General features: G+C 40.0%; 1 protein-coding gene across 1 annotated transcript; it reads left to right on the forward strand.

The window, feature by feature from the left end:
• Positions 1 to 637: 637 nt before the first annotated feature.
• On the forward strand, positions 638 to 20,231 carry tagapb (T cell activation RhoGTPase activating protein b). Its single transcript, XM_058612644.1, has 14 exons — positions 638 to 815; positions 4,630 to 4,715; positions 10,738 to 10,908; positions 12,893 to 13,057; positions 14,657 to 14,698; positions 14,923 to 15,007; positions 15,122 to 15,175; positions 15,529 to 15,598; positions 15,852 to 16,006; positions 16,252 to 16,413; positions 17,175 to 17,284; positions 17,573 to 17,759; positions 18,031 to 18,112; positions 18,221 to 20,231. Exons 1-14 carry the CDS (start codon positions 750 to 752, stop codon positions 19,321 to 19,323), a joined length of 2,538 nt encoding a protein of 845 aa, XP_058468627.1. The 5' UTR covers positions 638 to 749; the 3' UTR covers positions 19,324 to 20,231.
• The last annotated feature ends 186 nt before the right edge of the window (positions 20,232 to 20,417 follow it).

The raw sequence follows: 20,417 nt of genomic DNA on the forward strand, positions 1-20,417 counted from the left end.
CAAGCTCAACATTAAAAAGACAAATAGAGCTTCTGTGTGTGCAACTATTCTTGTCATATGAATATAAAGGGGGTGGGGTGGATGGGATCTGATGACCCTGTTTGTCATATGCAATGCAATGCTCATTTGCACAATGCACATTTTCTACAGTATGACATTGCACTCCATTATGCCACTCCTTTATTATTGCACTTTTTTTTTTTTTCTCACTGTTGCACATTTTACATTTTATGTTTATAATATTTGTTTGTATTGCTGCTATGTTAAAACAATTTCCCATTGGGGATGAATAAAGTATTTCTATTCTATTCTATTCTATTCTATTCTGTCACAGCATCTCACCCTCGTTAGCCTGGAAATGGGGACGTGGCCCTGATGGAACACACGGCAATGTCATTATGAGTCGCAGCGACCTCGCTGGAGCGTAGCGGTGAGGGGGTGGATGGGGGAGGTGGGGGCGAGTGCGTGGTGGCTCAGATCAGAGTAACACTGTAGGTCCAGGTCATTCACATAAAACCCCATTTCCTCTTTTGTGTGCCAGCCTTGCCTCCATTGTTCTAAACCTCATTAGCAGCGTTCAGAAGAGGCTGCTGTGCAGACCGGGAGGCATCATTCCCCACAGCAGAGCCCTCAAAGTGAGACGCAAACTGCTTCTCTTCTACTCTACAGAGTGAAACGTCGCCAACCAACGACACAAACGGCACAGAACGCCAGGGGTCAAGGGCCGACTCTCCCAGGGAGACTTCAGCATGGACGCCGTAGGTTATGGGATTGCAGCAACGAGGCGAGGAAGCTACGATGATTCTCTGCGTCCTGTAAGTATTGATCGAAGATCCGATGGCACAGGACTCTGACTCAGTGTGAGACACAGGTTTTTAATCGTTGCAGGCAAAAGAATCTGACACACACACACACACACACACAGAGACACACACTCACCTAAGATTGTGTAGAAATCGTAATAATCAAAACATCAATTTAACCAAAAAGGTGACTTGCAGACACTCTAATAATGCCTTTTCAGTGGGGACAACAAATGATGGTGTGTTCACACTGTAAATCGATTTTTTTTGGGTTGCAATAAACACGCAATCTTACCATCTTTCTCACTCACTTTCTCCTAAGCTCCTCCCACCGTTCATTGCTCAGTCTTTTCTGTACAAATTTGTGACATTGCATCACCCAATTTGGACTATTTGAGTTCCATAGCTTCATGATTTGAAGATGCAGACTGTTCATAATATCATGTGGCAACAAAATCCACATTGCATTTGGTGGGTTGGTGTGCACCACGAGGAAATGGAACCAGATCCTTTGTTTTCAACACACCGACTGTGACTATAGGTAATTTGGTGTTTTTGCTGCAGCTTTTGAGTTCAGCAAAGAGTCAAGTCGAGTCAGGTCAATTTTATTTCTATAGCCCAACATTGCAATAACAATCTGTTTCGTAGGGTTTTACTGTGACACCCTCTGTCAGACCCTCACATCGAGTGAGGAAAAACCCTCTCCCAGGACGGTGTCACATGTACATTAACAAAGAGAATGTGTGTAATGAAACTACAAAAGCTGCTTCTACAAAGAAAGGCAACAATACATGCATAGCTTTCTTTATATTAAATTATGAGCCAATACAATCCTTTTATCTCCCTGCTGGTGATATATTGCTGTGGGGAATATATTTCTTTTCACTTTGAATAGTAGTTGTTTTTATATTATTTCATTTTTAGCTGTGGATTTGTTCACACATTAAGCGGCACTGAAACATATACCATTTTTCATCAAGGTTAAAATTTTAATCCCCAAAGCCCTGTTCATGACAGAACTCTGTATCATCCCATAATTGAACATTAATGTGACTGTTTATACACATGGGTTGGATCAATACCTCCCTGTGCACACAGTATTTACAGCAGCTGCTGTAAGACTTAAGCCCTTTCTTATTGGTTTAAGTCAAGTCTCACAATCTCACACAGCCGTATCTCACAATCTTGTTGCTTAGCAGCATAATCATTGATCAATATAAGGACTCCCTTCAGTATTGTCAGTGGGTTTATTGAGAGTTTCATGCTGAATACGGCTCATTATAGAGTGAACACAATTTCTTTAATAATCTATTTTGGTAGCTGAGGTGAGTTGCGACCTGTACTTCCACTCTAGCAGAGATTATTATTTGACATTGAATACTAAAAGGACACTCATACATCAAGAATTGTAAAGAATGAAGTATTTATTTGTATAAAATCTACCGATGTAGCTTTTGCAAAGAGATTCACCAATGTTTTCTTATCGAGAATTTAGAAAGAATAACATTCATGCACACTCAAGGGCACATTTGAGAGCTAACAAAGGATCCTTCGCAGATTCAGTTACATTAAAGACTACGTCGTGAATCGGACTAGGCCTTAACAGCACACTATACAAATGGAGCTCTCGGTAAAGGCCATTCTCCCCAGTGCCAGTGTGTTGGTCATTGGTCAAGACTGATTCACACAACTGAAATGCTTCTTGTTCACTTTGAATGGAATGGTGTCGAATGTTGCCAAACTGCTGTGTGGGTTACCTTTTATTTGCTCGCATTGTAGCTGTCTCATGTGTTTATTAAAGACATTATATGCTTTATGCGGGCCCTCACAACTGCTGCCGTTCCACCAGGTGGCGCTATGCCCAAGACTCAGTTTTCATGTGCTGATATTTTTTGGCTGGGTCTCTTTTGAGCAGATTGGTCAAGGTGCGGCAAAGTTACGGTCCACTTCCTGTTTGGTGGCGAAATGGCGGCTAAATTTAAAATTTTGAATGACTTCTTTTTGGGTCAAGTTCATGTTCGTACACGAGTACAGGGACGGTCTCTTGTGTCACGTATGAAGTTCCAAGCAGACTGGTCAGTGTATGGTGAAGATACAGCCCGCTTCCTGTTTTGTGGCAAAAGGGTAGAAATTCCAGTGGTTGCCGTGGCCACGCCCTTTTGAATCTGCCAGACCTTTTGATATTTAGGACAAATTAACACATTTTTATGTTGCTACGATTAACGTGCTCAGAACAAGTTCATTAATTTAGAAACGTGCGAACCATCAAGATGATGCCAAAATTAAAAATGGCTGACTTCCTATTGAGTTGAGGCCGGGGTCCTAATAGACTTTTTTTTTGTTTTTCTTGGGCTGTGACATGTTTCCACCAGGTTTTGTGGGATTAAGTGCAACTTTGGGTGCACTACTGAGACTTTTGCACCACTTCTATGTGTTTTCCTTATTTTATAAACATGTTTGCCAGTTTCGTATGTTTTCACCAACATTTAGTATGTAAAAAATGCGATTCTTTGGGGGAGGGGAACAAAATATAATAGGGCTCGGGCCCTAATAAGCTGCAATGATAAGGTGTGGCAGGTATTTTTGTGGCATAATTAAGTCAAAATCTGCACTGTGAGAGAGACAGGTTGATGGGAATGATTGACAGTGACAGTCAGTTACACATCGTTTGTGAGGATGTTAATGGCAAATGGCGTTATGGCACCCAAAATAAAATAATAATAATCTAAGTGGGGAAGAAAATTGTAAGAATAATAAAATGGAGGAAGAAAAACGGTCACAGGATAAAGGTAAGGCATTTGTTCGTGATGTAGGGGAGTGGTGGGAGGTGTAACGCCGAGTTTTCAGCAGGTTTGTTATTTGTCCTGCTAGCTAGCTCAGCTAGCCTCGGACGAATGTTCGTTAGCTTGCTAGCAGCTTTAGTGTTTGCTTCGTCACATTTCTGCTGTCCTATCTGACACTCCTCCCAGCTATGTATGCAGAACGTTCTCTAAAAGTTCTGCACTTTTGTTCAGCACATTGATATCTACAAGTGTACTGGATACCAGACATTTTTACTTTACAGTTTTAGAGATAAGATAAGTCAAGTTAAAAGTCCCATTTTGGTACTTTTTAATCGAAAAAATGATTAACTGAGATTTAATAGAAACTGCCTTCTCCATAGGTTCTGACCAGACTTCTGACAATGTTGTGTTCAGGACAACTATGACATATCATACTGAAAATCAGACATTTTTACTGTACTGCATCAACTGCTTAAATAGCCAGACATTATACAAACTAAAAAGCCAAATAAATCAAAAGGATAAACCAGTGATCTAGAGGTTCAACATGGCATGGTTCAGATGTGTAATTTTGGTAACTTTCACCTTATTTGATAATGGAAACACTGCATAACATACCGAGTTACACTGTACTGCTTGGTCTTATTTAATTTGTGTGTCAAGTCTCTCATATTCTGCAGAGAGAATTCCATGTCGAAAGTAGTCAAAAGATTCGAAAGATCACACACAAGAGCTGGTGCAGAAGCTTGAGACCTTCTGTGAGTGACCTGCTCAGAAGAGTACAGGAAAGGAAAGGAAAGCATCTTTATTGTCATTATACAACTGGTATTGCACAACGAAATGTCGAGGTCAGATGGAGGGTTGATCAGAGCCGCTGCAACTGTGAATGTAACTAAGAACTAACATTCTAACATGTTTTTTGATGTTTTTCGTGTTTTTTTTACAGGTTTGACCACATGTGTAGCACATGTGACTGATGACTAGTAACTAATTAAAAAAGGCCCTTGATATACAGTATGAAGATATATTCTGTTGTCTTGCAGCACTTCAAGGACTTGGCTCAGAGGCGACGCTCTGCCCCTTCACTGGTCTTTGGGAAAGCACTTGGGATGCCATGGTCTCCTATCAGGTGTGTACATTGTTATTATTAATATTTTCCCCCTCCACCAAAAGTGTCTTGTCAAGTGTCACCTGAAGCGCTTCATATTTTCTCAAGTGTTCTCGAGATTCAATAAAGTGTGATACAACTGGTGCAGTTGATCTGCAGCAAGGTTTGGTTTACTTGTTGTGAAATTTAAGTGCTTCCTAGCTACTTATTAGTTATTTATTTTTTACAACAATATGTATATTTGTTGTGACAGTTTAACGCTCCATGCTGATTAGAACAATCTCTACATACAGAACACACACCAGAGTTGCAACAATGCCCCCAACATATTCCCATAAATACATACAATATGTGTGAAATAAATAAACTAAATTAATGAATGTGCAATACAAATAGATGCATAAAAAAGAAGGCACATACAAATATGATATACATTTGATGCTTGATGTTGGATCATTATACACCTTCTACCAAACATCTTATCCAGATGAACTAGTGAGGTTCACATTATAAGTAATCTCCAGGAGCCTCCCCCACATGGAGTAGATCAATTATTTCTAGGAAACATATGAAAGGGTCTCAGGTGTCAAGAAAAACAGATTATTTTCCTTTATATGTGACCTTTTCCAAAGGGCAAAGTTGTAGATAACATTTAAATCCATTTACGTATCTCGTATTTCTGTGTAGTGAATCCCTACATCAGCACAATATGAAAAATTCATTAATTTAAAGTTTCGCATGGTTACGTCATAGAAGGTGGAAGGATTTAAGAAGACACAATTTCAGTAAAGCAAAGTGAAGAAAAACCCAACACTATTCCTTTCATAACTACTGAAAAAACGACTCTTTTTGTATGTAGTCAGGGGGACAAGGTCAACCACACTTTATTTTTTCTCTGAGGTTGTCACGTAGGATAACAAGTAAGATTGACAGTATTGACAGACTGAACACAAAGCTACATGCATTGGATGCTAGTTTATCTAAAATTACTTCTATAATACCGGACTGGATTTAGAAAATAGAAGGGGATATTGGATAGCGTAATTCATAGCAAGGTCCAAATCAATAAAAAAGAAAAATGGCCAAGAAAAGGCATATGACATAATGTTTTCCACACCAGATTAGATAAACTACAAGATATATATAAGAGTGAGTTCGGACTTCTCAGTGTTTGGGTTGAAACATTGATGATGAAAATAAAAAATATAAAAAAAAACAGATAAATGGTCATATTCACAGGATGCCTTTGCGTGGAAAAAATAAAGGTTGGCGAGTTCTTCATATATTTACATTTATTATTTATACTTCTTATTATATCTAAATCACCTCGAGTGACGTTATGTTTTTAATATGTAGTGCTTAACAAGTTTATGAGACCACCTGCATAACATTCAACCACTAAAAGTACATTTTCTGTTCAGGAATGCAAATAAATAACTATAATTTGACATCCTAATCAAGAAATAGTAATAATAATAATAATAATATTTTTTCAGGTTATTTTTTTTTTTAAATGTAAATGTGTAAAATTCACCAATAACAATAATAGTTATATTTTAGCAATAAAATATTGTTTTGGTTAAAGAGCTATTGAAACAATTCATCGACTCATCTGATAACTTTAAAACCCATTCACTTTCAAAATATACAGCCAGCAGTGCAGGTCAGACTGTTAAGTAATTACCAAGTTGTCCAGCAGGGGGCGTAAAAATAGCAACAGTGATATTATGATGTTTGTTGTGACACAAATGCACCGCAGACTGTCACAACGTCCGTTTGTCTGAAAAGCAGCATGTGGACGCATTTATTAATTGCAATTTTGGTTTAATTTACTTGCATCATCTTAAAGGCAAAGCCCTTTAAAATATAATAAAAAAGCAAAATTGTTCTATGTGTAATGAGATGTGAGACAGGGTCTGAATAAGCTTAAGTGCTTTGAAGAATATTTATGTTGTCCATGACTGATAATGGATGAGCATCAAAAACATTGTTAAAGGCGACATAGAATGCTTGTATCACACATATATGTTAGTTATGGAGGTCTACTTACATATATTAACTTGTTTTCATGATTAAAAACCTCCTAATCGCTGCAAACGTACCTGGAAGTGACGTAATAGATAGGCCAGCTCTCAGATACACAGCTCCCCCTCTGGCACGGTGGATGCTCTGCATCTCAGCAGCTACAACGAGACTAGTTCTTCTTCTTCTTCTGCGGTTGAATGTACGCAACCGGATGTGCCCGGACTAGTGCCCGCACCGGGAGGCGCTACGGTGGTGAGGATTTCTGATGACGACATCAAATTAAGGAAGTGTCGATCCGCTTCACAGAGCCCAGGAAAACAATACAACACTATTTTCTCAGCAGTGGCTGAACTGTTTGTTCTGAAACTTTAGGGTTTCATAAACGAGGTAATGACGCAGATACACACACAAACGCAGCGTTAATTGGAGCTTCCGGTCTATGTCACCTTTAAAAAAACTGGAAATAATACAAAATCAAACACTGAGATGAGTTCAGTCCAAGGTGGATCTTGCAAATAAGGTTCAAGAAACATGTACAAGGAGGAGCCTCCAACTGTGAAGGCCTATAGACCTTGCTGGGAGAGTAGGAAAGGGTTATGGTCTGGCTGTGAGTATAACTGCATTGGACGTGTCACTAGATTCAGATTCTGTGAAGAATAAGAATAATAAGAAGACGAATTATCACAAAGTTTGTGGCAGTGCTTCAGTGATCTCATCAAGAAAAAAACCCTGTTTGATTTAAGTTATTATTCTACAAACAAAATCTCTATCGGATCTAAGGCTGAGCAATAATAAAAAAATAGTCTGCATTTTAATGGCAGTGCATACCACTGAGCCACTGCCACAACACTGTAACATGAATTGCAATAGAACCCTCTTTAATAGCAACATAACAAAAGACCAATACTTCCTTGTTATGTACTTTGCATAAATGCACTTGTGTATAAACATAAAATCAGTTTCAAGGTTTTGCCTCACGTTTTGTTGTTTCTGTCTATTAAAAATAACAACAATGAAGAGAGCAAACATTTTTTGGATCTGTAATTCTAATCACAGCTTTAGTCTTTTTTATCTCTCCACTGTTGCCAAGAAAAGAAAAGGAAATCCTCTTTATTGTTATTATAGAACCAAAATTGCCCAATGAAATTTCAAGGTCAGATGAGGTAAGGGGTTCTTGACCTTACAATGTAAAGGGCCTTTAACAATAGTTTTAACAATGAAAGACACCTACAGATTGTCACGTTCTCCTCTGCACCGCCTCCCTTTTCTCAGGTTTAACCCTTTAACCTTTGAGAGTTGTTGGTGTGGTAAAGGCTACATGCGCAGAGACCACCAGAGTACGTAATGGGCAAGTCCATAAAAGCAATGACATGAAATGTCAGACTAAGCCCACTGTCACAGTTAACACCTACGGGGCATTTCCTTGAGTGGGTGTATGACTCATGAGTGTTAGTTTCACTGTAGTGGGACCACTGCAGGTGCAGAGAGCAAGAGTCATTTTTATCTTCTCCACTATAGTTCAGACAGAACATGGAGCTAATCTTAGCCATATCCTTGCTTTGCGTACCAGTCCTTGAGTTTTTTTTTTGAAAAGATAGTAAACTTCTGGGGAGTAACAGTTTATCCTGTCTTCATGTCCTCCTTCACAACACCCATGAACCTTCTCTGTGGTCTTCCTCTTTCCTCGGCAGCTCCATCTTTAACATCCTTTGTCCAGTATAATCACTATCCTTCCTCTGCACGTGACCACACCATCGCAACCTTGCCTCTCTTACTTTATCTCCACACCGTTCAACTTGAGCTGTCGCTCAAAAACACTCATTTTCTTACTCCCCGAGTAACAACAATTTTACATTTTGTTTTGCTTCATACACAAATTGACAAACGGCAGCTTGAGTTTTTCCAGTTGTTTTATTTACTGCGCGCATTTTATGTGTCATCTTGAGAAGGTCAAACATGTCACAGGGAAAGTACCTGTGTTGTCACATTTGAATTTCAGCCCCCAACTCACAGGCAGTGGGAAGAAAAAATTTGACCAAAACTGGTTTCATTATCATTTAGAACAAACAACACCTGCTGTTTGTCTCCTTTACACCTTGACTTGCATGTTGAAGACATTAGAGACAAACAACATGTCTAACCATCTTGAACCACAATAGAATAGGGAACAAAATGATCTTTGACATGAATTTCATTTCATTGCCATTACTTTATTATTGTATATGTTGCATTACCTTTCATTTCACTAACATTAAGAAAAATGTCTTTGTATTCTTTTCTGTTCTGTTCTATTATATTCTGTCTTTTCTGTCTATTCTATTCTGTTCTATTGCTCTGTGTGTGTTCTTGTACTTCCTTTTGTTTGTTTCATCCACCTCATCCACATCAAGGAACTACAGATTTAAATGAGTCAATGGCTGTAATCTGGCATATTCTACACAATAGAAATAAAATAGAAATAAATAACAAGTCTATAATTACACCTCTCTTTTTTAAAGAGATAGTCATTCACAGATCATTTTATCATCAAAGTATTTTAGGCAGAAAACTATAAAAGGTCCAATAAGGTGATTTTTCTCCAATAAAGTAAAGGGACGGTGGAAATTTAAGATTACAGACAAAGAGCCACACAGATTATAGAGACACATAAACCTACATTAAATATATATAAAAAAGTCAGTTAATACCAGATTGATATTAAGAGTGATCTTTGTTTATTAAACCAGATCAGGTTACTGACTTTTATGTATTGATCCCCTTTGGCTGAGCGATGCCTTTATACACAGACCTGACATTTTCCCTCCAGATTAAAGCTTCATGTCAGGCTATATTTAATTTTAGCGAAGGATCATAATCTTGGAAGATATTGATTAGCGCTGATCGTATTGGCTGTGTTTTATTTGCAGAACCAGTCACGGGTTATGTCAGGAGCTCCGTTGACTGTTTGCAGTGTCATTGCAGATTTTTTTTTACCAACTTTGATTCATTATCTACTAAAAAGACTCATGACATAATTACATAACATTTTGATGTGGACTACCGTCAACTCTCAACCCCTCGGATTTTCCATTTTGAAACCTGACGATTCATTTAGAGCAGCAGTGATTCAAGCATCAACTTGACCTAATATAACAGCATAATTTAGAATTTTATCTTTTCTTTTTTGCAGAAATACTAGATTAGTTGGCCTATTTGGGCACAGGCAGTTCAGTGAGCTATAATCTGAATTCCCTTTGCCCAAGAAACCATTGCTTTGAACCAAGAATCAGTTATGCTCTTTCAAGTCTTTGGTAACACGTTAATTGAGAGCAAATGTCGTTGAATATTAGTTTTAAATTTGGAATTAGCAATGTGCCAGTCTCCTGAATATCAATTTAGTTCTTAAACATCTTTCATATCACGCTAATCACACTTTTGTAATGCAAAATGTGTGCAGGGTATTAAAAAGGAAATAGCTATTCATCTGGGAAACAGCAAATATGTTTAATAGCCACTCCCTGATTGCAAAGAGAGGTCCATTTGAATTCTTCTACTTCTCACTTGAATTATAACGTCAGTAAAAAAAAAACCTTTCCTGAGCAGTTAATGGTTTCAGCTCTTCTTAAATACGACGTGATGTCAATTTTGGAGATAATGTTTCCTTTTGAAAGGGGAATAGATAATGAAGCACTGCACGTATGAGTTGACACAGTGTGGCTGACAGCTGATATTGTCAAATGGGAGCCTGTCTATGGAGTAAGAAAATTCTAACCAAAGTGTAAAATGATAAATTGCATCCACAACAGCTTTGATTTTGCACATTGTATACAAGACTATAATATCAGACAATGAAGTAAAATTTTTCATGAACAGTTCGGCTAAAATTTAATTAAAATTAAAAGAATTGTATCCCTTTCATGTAACAGACAAATAATATAATCACCTCAAAATGGACTGCAGGATGTCAATCCCCCCCCCCAATCCCCCCCCCCCCCCATCCCCCCGTCAAACTCCTTCTTTTGTGTGTTCACTTGCTCAGGGAGGAGGCGTCCTGCTGGGTGTCCGTGGAACAGAGTCCGTTCGTCTTTGGCCTCACCGGTGAAAACGGAGAGCTGCTGCTGGACGAGTGCGTTCAGGTCACTGATCACACAAAGACCCGGGAGAGACACCTCTTCCTCTTTAACAAGGCCATCATTTTTGCCAAGCTTAAGTAAGTATCTTGGATTTTAATCTACAGAATACTGAGAATAAGTGGTGATTACCAGTTATTTCCATTAGGGCGCAATCAGTTGCCACAGAGAAACTCTTAAATCAGACTAGAAAACACTAACTGAAACCTGTCTGCTAAAAATGACCCATATTTGTATTCTTGTCACGGGAGAGTGAAAGAGGAAGTGCAAATAATATGTGTATTTTTGAACTACAGGCTGTGTGTATGGGAATTTTCCAAGGGAATCTCCCATCTCACTGTACATGTATATACCTGTTTAGCCTCTGACTTTAAATAACAAGATGAAAGTCTGGTGCTTCCCTTTGAGTGGAGTCACATGAGGGGGAAACTCAAACGGTTTTCTCTGAAAAAAAGAAGTTATTTCAACACTTCAGCTGTAGTTTTGCTGCCATTAAAACAAACATGTGAGTGAGATACATCCATTTATCTCAAAATCAATACTTAAAGACAACTTGCCTCATTGTTATTACAATTAATATTGTGTAAAATTAACATATTCTGTTGTTTCTGTGGGATGGAAACAGCATTCTTTACAAATGCAATTACAGTAAACATGTTTTCAGCTGCTGCTCAGCTTAGTCAGGTTCAAGCTGTTTTTCAAAGCCAGTGGATGTTTGAAATAAGGCTCTTCAGTGGGAGGAGAGCCACAATCATCTCTGTACCACAACCTGCCCACAGTTCCAGTAGACAACACGACCAGAATTATGATACAATACAGTAAAACCACTCTTTTTATAGCTTTTATATGAGTTCTGTCATCATCAGACATGACTGTCTAATGTTTGGCGCTGCAAAGAGTAAAAATGAGTCATACTTTATACATTAAGTGCTGTTTACTAATCATGTAAGTACTCCTACAATGACTTCTGTGGCTGTAGTCCTTTTTAGGTGTTTTTTCTCCAGACGCTTCATTGTCAAACAGACCTCCAGGCCAGAGGAAAAGGATGTACATGAGCATCTCAACAGTTTGTAACATCCTGGGTGTGCCCCAATATTCAGTAGCACAACATCCAGTCCAACCCAAAAAAGCCAACCAAAAACAAATAAAAAGTGACAACAAGCAACAAACAGAGATGAACTCTGAACAGAACTCGGAACAGATTTGAGAAAGTGTGGAACTCTAAACTGAGAGGTTTAACAAATTTGAACTAAAACGCAGCACTGAACCAAACAATAACATGGGAAAAAATTATTAAATGTTTTCAGTTCTGCTAAACTACTGCCCAAAATGCTGTCAGAGATGTCGGTTTTTTTTACTCATCTTCTCACCTGTGACTCAACCCATCTATTTGCATTGAAACTAGTTTATTTATTGGGCTATAATTGATGTGATGTTGGTGTTAATACTGCTTAAAAAGTGGGGTTTTCTTTCATTTTTCACTTGGCAACAGATTACAATATTTTTATTATATTTGTAATCTGGAAAAAAAAAACCTCTAACAAAGCCTTCAATAATCTTCAGTGTGTTCCTAAAAAAACACACGCTGAGTCTTGTCAGAATCAGTTCATGAAACTTAACATGTGATCCCACAGAGTTAATACATCCATGAATACACTAGTTCTGTGCTTCTACCTTCAATGTCTACACAACAATACCTCTTGAATCCCCAATCCTCACTCCTTCCTTTGCACTATATGACGGTTATTTGTTCTTTCCAATCGATAAGTGCTAAAGGATAAAGATACATCAGTGTCGACGGGGTGGAAAAGTTTATGTTTAGAGTTTCTAATAGTGTTGTGTTACGCACACAAATATTGAAGGGTGTTGTTACATTTGACTATGGTCACATCCTTAATAACTGAAATTGAAATTGTGTTTATATATATATATATATATATATGTATTAATCACTTTGTGCCATGTGCAGAAAATGATCTTTGTGGACAAAGAACATGAGTAAAAACCTTGGTTTTTAATCCTCAACAAATACAGGACCCTTTTGTCTGTGTTTTCTTTCAACAGATCGACTGCCAGCTATCGTTTGAAGCACAGAGTGAATCTTGAGGACATCTGGCTTTATGGATTCGAAGATGATGCAGAGGAAGAGGAGGGAACAATCGGAGACATTGACCTGAGGGTGACAGTTGTTTTGGCCTGGGCTCTCTCGTTTTGTTTGGTGTGTTTTCGGTGAGCTGACACACAAACATCTTTCCTTTCTCATGCTCTAAATGTGGCCCTCATGGCAATATTTGATCTAAAAATCAAAATGAAACCCTTACATTTTTTTATTTAAAATATATATACAGTATATGTATGTATATTTATACATACCGTATATATATATGTATACACATGTGTATATATAGAAATGTATATATATATACATATGTATAGAAATATATATATGTATATATCATTATTATTATTATGTATAACAATGCGCTTTGTTCCACTTTAAACACACAACTTTGTTCCAGTGTGCAAGTAAATGGAAAGGAGTGATAACACGTGCAGCCTAGAATCTAAAAATGATACAGATTTTCTGTATCTAGACTCTCAGTACCACATGACTTAAGTAAAAATAGTAACCAGTTCCCAGTCTGTGTTTATTCACCCCATGGTTTCCATGGCTTTTGACCAGAAATAACCTTAAATTGTAGTGTTTATGCTAAGCCTAGCTGAACTGGCTCCATAATGAGGACTCCAAACTAAACTTTCAAACAAGCGATTGTAAGGAACTGGTGTATTTCTTAAAAACAGTGGCTCCCATATGAACAGGAGAGCACACACGGTGGCTTTCTGCCTGTGTTTGTTGTCATTTACTGCGTCATCTGTGAAACCTGAGCAATCACAAATGTCGTTAATGGTCATGCCGTCTGTGGCCTCAATAAGGAAAAAAAGGGGGAAGCAGCAAAAAGAAAGTGACTCCATCTACTGCATCACAAGACACAAGGTTGCAAAAAAAGGGAAGCGTGTTGGCCTGATGAACTGGGACTCATGTGATCGGACTGACCTCAGCTGCCTTTTTCAAGAAATAATGGCTCTTACACTAAAGTGACAGAAGACAGGAGAAACGCAGTGTCATCATTGTGTAGACAGAGAAATTGGTAGGGAAGGTAAAAATGGCATTAGAGGAACTTAATTGGCACCAGTCCAGTTACGAAAGACTGCCAGTTATTCGTCTTCATATTCATTGACGCCCACGGTTCTAGTCATAAAGGCAAAACGTGTGGCTCTTTCTATCCCGCTCTTTTATTCCAAGAAGACGAGGAGCTTTGACTTGTTTAGTCTGGAAATGAGGTGAAATCGTCTGATTGATTGTCAGACTCTGGTAATGATTCACTGTGTAAAAGTTTCACAGAGCAAGAGTCGATCGCGAAGCATCGTCAGAAACCACTTGCTCACATGTTGACGCCGCTGCCACCTGTGCAGCCATACGGTGCCGCACAGTGCGTGTTGTTAATGAGGTCAAAGTTGCAAAGGAAGGTTAAACTCTGCATACAGGTGTATGTACGTGTAGGCACATGTATCTGTTCCGTCCTCATGTTTCCACTGATGCACACGCAGCTGCAGCAAACCTTGGTTAAAGGAGGAAGTGGAAGGCGACTGGTCGGGGCCCGCCGTGACGCTGCTTCCTGTTCCCATGACTGAGTTACAGTTTCCACCAGAGTTGTTAAAAGAGGCCCTGGCTTTCACACTTGTCTCAGTCCTCCCACTGTATCTCCTGGCGTGTTTGACTCTCTGTGTGGAATAGTAACTCACACCATGCTGTTATTTCGCCCACAGCTCGCCTGAGGTTAAAGAACGCTGGTTAGATACTCTTCACAGGTACGAAACTTAATTCATTACTTTATTTGTAACATTTTGTGGGTTCATGACATAACAATAGCATCCTCAAACGGTGGAGATTCTGTTAGTTTTTACTCATTATGTAATAGCATTATATTGTTCCACTTCAAGGCTAAAGATGTACATTTAATACATGCTTATATTAAATAATGGAAAAAAATGTGTATGCTCAAAAACAAATGTTCATTATTCTCTCATCACAGAAAAATTAAAGACGCAAACGCGAGAGCCGGCTGTGCCTTTTCACCTCCAGACGTCCTCATGAAGGTGTTGAGTGGCAGCATTGCAGTACGTGTCTAACAGCCCTCTCAGCCGCGTTTAACGCAAAAAACATACTATTGATTAAAAAGAGATCCCACTAATGGACGCCACTAACCGGTCCCTTCCTTTTCACTGTTCCAGACTAAAACTCTAACAGGAGGTGGCATGGAACAAGTCATTGAGTTTCCACTCGATGTAAGTAAAACCCTCTCATTGTGTTTTTTTTTGTTTTTCTTTTTTTAAGGTGAATGTATGTTTTTAAATATTTTTGAATACATTATAATCAATGATGTTACTTTGATAAAGATTATGTTACTATAAGCTGTGTTAATAATATATATATATATATAGTTGATTGTCAGCTGCTGTTAGGGACCTGTGAGGTCTGGTTACACAAGTTCAGCTCATTTACATGTCACTACAGTAGGCATGAAGAGTGTGTGTGTGTGTGTGTGTGTGTGTGTGTCACATGCTGACTGAAAAAAACAACACTTGTTACCTTGGCAAACTCATAACCCCATGTCTTTTTTGTAATTTTTTGTTGCCAGGGCGACGCAAAGTTAGCTGGTCTTTCGAAAGAGTTGAATAATGAAGAGGAGAAGCTGACGCATCCCACTGGTGAGTTTGAAATTTGAACGACAGCTCTGTCGCTGGGAGGGGTGCGGTAAATGTGCCATGTGCAGAGACGAGAGAGAGAGGGAGAGTGCGAGAGAGCGAGAGGCACAGACAAAGGAAACCTAACTACTGATAAGACTGAACAAGTGAAGAAAGCATTGTTGTTGTGACACATTGGCTGTGACTGTTGCACTTTTATGGCTCAGGGTTTAAAAATAAAGGAATAACAAATGTTGTATTTTTTTGTCTCCATTAGAAAAAAAGTGGGACCAAGTGGTGAGGAGGTTCAGAAAGGGCTCCAGCTTCATCTACAAAGCAAGTCGCACAGAAGCAGACACAAAGACTCAGTTGTTTGGACAGCCCCTCTGCAAGATATGCACAGATGAATGCTCACTTCCCAAACCTGTCACAGTAAGTTGCCTTTCAACCACAAATGTCCAATTTCAATTGAATTTCTTCTCATTTTAGGCACTTTGCTATTCCTGTGCGTGTGTGAATGAGAAGACAAACACCTGCTTGTAGCACACATTTTGTCATTTGACACTTAGTATTTCTAAGAAACTCTTCAAACAGGAAACACACACACACACACACACGGCCTGTTTTTGTCTTAACTATGAAAACCTCACCTCCTCTGCCCCTGCTCCTCTCACCAGGAGATGCTGGTGTTGCTGAGGAAGAGGGGACCGACCACGGAGGGAGTGTTTCGAAAACCGTGCAACAACAAGAACATGAAGGACGTCAGAGAGCAGCTCAACAGCGGCGTGGAGGTGGACCTGGTGGGCCAGCCTGTGGTATTGCTCATCGGGCTTCTCAAAGTACGTTCTCTTACCTGTTACTTACTACCACTGCTAATGAGCGTGCTAGGTCACCTGACCATTGTCACCACATGTACCACATCCACATTTACTACTTCCATACTGCTAGTTTAGCATACTGCCACTACACAGTGTATTTTAATACAGTAGCAAGACCACTATAGCATTAAAAATCCTGTATTCACAGTTTTACTTAAAAACCCCCAATGTGCATTTACACTGAAATATCCAAAGTAGTACCAAAAAGTGAGCAAAAGCACTCTACTTCATGTAGATTGCAGGTATAGCATGGATTATAATTTGTGATGCTTCTCCAAGGCATGCTTAAAGTTTTGGTTGTTTTGTTTAACCTTTATTTATAGAAGTGATCTCATTGAGACAAAGTTCTGCACTGGACACTGTCTGCAAAATAACACAGTTGGGGCATTGAATCTCAAAGCAGTTAAAGTCATAAGGGATAAATACATGAGCAAATTAACTTTAAATAGCCTCGGAATAAAAAGAGAATTTACCAACAGACTCTCACTTCATACCTAAAAGTTATTTAACAACTGAGAGGATTTGACTGTCTGAAAGGTTGTGTCCAGTCCAAAGATGGTTTTGTAGATGAAGTTATGTCAGTGTAGACATTTGTCTTTCTTTAAGAGTTTGTCAAAATACAGGATTTAAAGGACAGACTTCCATCACTTGCAGGGCCTAATAATTACAGTGTATTTCTAAGTATCTCTGTCTCATCGTCATTCTTCTCTTGTCCATTATAGAGTTTCCTGAAGGAACTTCCTGGCAGCCTGCTGGTGTCCGAGCTTTATGATAAGTGGATTGCAGCTCTGGGCAACGAGGACGCTCAGCAGAGAGCTCTGGAAATCAAAAAGTAAGTAATCAATGGCCGATAAAGAGATTAGACAGAGCCCATTCTCCTGTATTTACATTTGACCTTTATGTATGCAGGAAACTCCCGTGGTATTTTCATGAATGTTTTTGTGTTTTTTTCATGGGGAGTTTTGTCAGTGTTGAGGCTGAGCATAAACTACTTCTCTTTTTAATATGTCTTCTGTTTCAAAAAAGGAAGAACCTTTAATAAAAAAAAAGAGCGCCAACCTAATCTTCTTGTTCTCTTTTTTCCTTCCTTCCCCTTTTTTTTTTGCTACTTGCCAACCAGGGTCGTAGACAAGCTCCCGGTGCACAATAAGCTCCTCCTCCAGCATCTCGTCTGCGTCCTCCATCACATCCTTGAGAGCGCTGACATCAACAAGATGGACGCCTACAACCTGGCGGTGTGCATCGCCCCCAGTCTGCTGCAGCTGGACAACTCTCCGCTGGTTGAGCAGAAGGACAAGTTGATGAAGGTAGGCGGTGTTGTCATGGATTTCTTATTTTTGACACTTTGAAGCTTTTGCGGTTCACAGTGCAGAGAAACCTCAGAACGGTTTCACAAGTGAGATTATTCTTGCTCAGAGTGTCTGTTTAGTCAGATGCTAAATCAGACAGTGAGGCAACCTCTTATCAACTGTTAATTCATTTGTCCTTTTATTTATTCGATCAACTCTGGTTTTCAGAATGCGCTGTCAAATGTTGTTCATTTGATTTAAGATGTTTTCTGTTGCTGGTTCGCTGCAGGTCACAGAGCTGACACAGGTCCTGATCGAGCACTGTGAGATACTTGGAGAGAATATCCCCAACCTGCTGGATACTGATGAAGGTATATTTACACGTTATTGCTCCTACCATCAACAGGAAAATAAAAATGTGAATTTCTTATGATGTACATATGAATATGTCTTCTAATCTGTTCCTCCTCCCCCCGCAGACTCTCTGTCCTCCCAGCATCATGACTCCGCATATGACAGCACTGACCCCGATGGAGACGGGGAAGCAGGAGAAGGTTCCTCTCCTACACATGAAGAATGTGGCTCGTCGTCCTCTCTCTGCACCACCACCACCACTTCTTGGGCGTCCGATCCCTACTTTCGGGGTTTAAAGCCGCCATACAACCGCCGCTGCTCCGAGCCCATCATCCTCGTCTCACCTAATCTCGAGGGTATGCACGGCGGCCATGCCAGGAGCCACGAGGACTTCTCCATGGAGACGAGGCACTTTGAGGAGCAGCCTCTGAGGAAGCAGATCTCCGATGACTCCTTCCTGCTCGAAGGGCGAGCGCGACCCAGGTCTGTCCTGTCCTATCCACTGCCGTACACGACAGGTCATCGGGTCAAAGACTGCTCGTGCTCTTCACTAGAGAGCACTGCCTCAAACCAGTCTGAGGGCTCAGTTTTCACCAGCTCCCCTTTGGGGTCACCGGCCTGCCCCAGGAGAACGAACAACACAAACCAGCCTTCAGTGGCTGCCAAGGCTCAACAGGACATTACCCGACCGATTGCAGACGAGAAGAGACGTTCACAGTCCATGAGAGTGGCCAGCAAAGTTCTCATGAGGACCAGGAGCTTAGGAGCCTTCAGTCGGAGCAGCATGAAGAGAGACTCGCAGAAGGAAAACTCCTTCCCTTGTGAAACGCTCCAGGAGGACTCTCAGAGTGAGGCGGACACACCCACGGAGCTTCTGCACAAGACACAACCTCTGTCGACCATCGAGGTGTTCAAGCAGGTGGACAGCCGGCTGCCCTGCAGGCCTCCCTCGTATGAGCAGGCGGTGCAGAATGCGGGACTTCCCCCACAGTACGGGGCAATGACTGTACAAGACGCCATAGTGCGGAGGTCCCGTCCGTCCTCTGTGAATTACGACTTGCATCCCAGCACTCAGTGCATTGACAGTTTCCCTCAGGACAAGAGTGTCCCTTTCCGCCAGAGAGCCATGTCTGAGTCAGTGTCCAGAGGTCACCACGAGGTCCTGTCACGGAGATGCAGTCAGCCCGTGTTTGAGGAATTCTCTTACGCTAAGGAGTCTTATGTTTGAATGTGTTAGTACAGGGCAGTTCAGCTCATCGTGCCGGGGTTTGGAACGGCACTTCCACCTTGGGGTACTTAAATTGCATAGCAGTGTGATGTCATACCAACTCACCAATGAATTCCACAAAGAAGAAGAAAAATGCGATATCCAGTATTCTGTGATCTTTCTTTTCTTTCTTTCTTTCTTTCTTTCTTTCTTTCTTTCTTCCTATCATTTGGCTCTTTAGACAAGCTTTGTTTTAGAGGCGGCCTCCCTGACGTTGCACGTAACTGATGATTCTAGCTCCAACCTGCAGGAGCGGAGCCACAGTGTGCTTGGTACCACAAAGGAGGGGGCCAAATATATGGATCTTTTCCACAGATCACAGAATCAAGTGAACCTGCAGCTTGCTATTCTTTCCCACTTCACACGGACATAAGAGGTTAGCGAGGCTGACTTCCTAACCTATAGAGATCTAAATTTTGAATGATTCCATCACAGTAGGCAGCTACTTGCCACCTGCATTCATTTGGTACGTTTTACTGAGCAACCCTGTGTATATAAATGTGTAGTTTATTCATTTTCCCACTGGTTTCACTTTGAATGAATGTGCCGCCACTGTGGTGGCACTGTCCAAGTAGTACTATTTAGAGTACAAATATTAAAATTATATTTTGTTATCCTGATAGATATTTAGTCTGTCACAATGAAGCTATGAAATCACACTTTGCTGTGGATGAAAATATGCTATTCGTTTGTTTTTTAGTGATGTGTACAGTATGTTTTTATAACCCCTTCGATGTCTCCTCTAACTACATGAAAGCACTTTCTTTTCTGATAATTAACTATGCTTTTAGCAGTCAATTACTGTAGATATCTATGACCTTTGGCGAGGTTTCTTTGGGTAAAAATATGTCAATAAAAGAAATGTTACAAAGTAAAAAAAAATGGTGTCTGTGTAAAGATTTTGTAGTTTCTCTTGTGTTGCACAACAGTTGCTAACAAGGCTCAATGAGAGAACAGCATGTTCTGGTGCAGGCTGACGCAAAGGAAGCCAGCCACAGTCACATGGCAGATTTGGTTTTTCTCTGAATTGCTGTTCCTCTTGTGCCTGACTGCAC

The sequence above is a fragment of the Solea solea genome, chromosome 17 (assembly GCF_958295425.1).
Source record: "Solea solea chromosome 17, fSolSol10.1, whole genome shotgun sequence".
NCBI lineage: Eukaryota > Metazoa > Chordata > Actinopteri > Pleuronectiformes > Soleidae > Solea > Solea solea.

Bases quoted from the DNA above. Each gene is read 5' to 3' on its own strand.
- tagapb (XM_058612644.1), top strand. From the start codon at position 750: ATGGACGCCGTAGGTTATGGGATTGCAGCAACGAGGCGAGGAAGCTAC. The intron at 10,909-12,892 runs GTAAGTATCTTG...TTCTTTCAACAG, and splicing joins ATCATTTTTGCCAAGCTTAA to ATCGACTGCCAGCTATCGTT. The intron at 15,008-15,121 runs GTACGTGTCTAA...TCACTGTTCCAG, and splicing joins TGTTGAGTGGCAGCATTGCA to ACTAAAACTCTAACAGGAGG.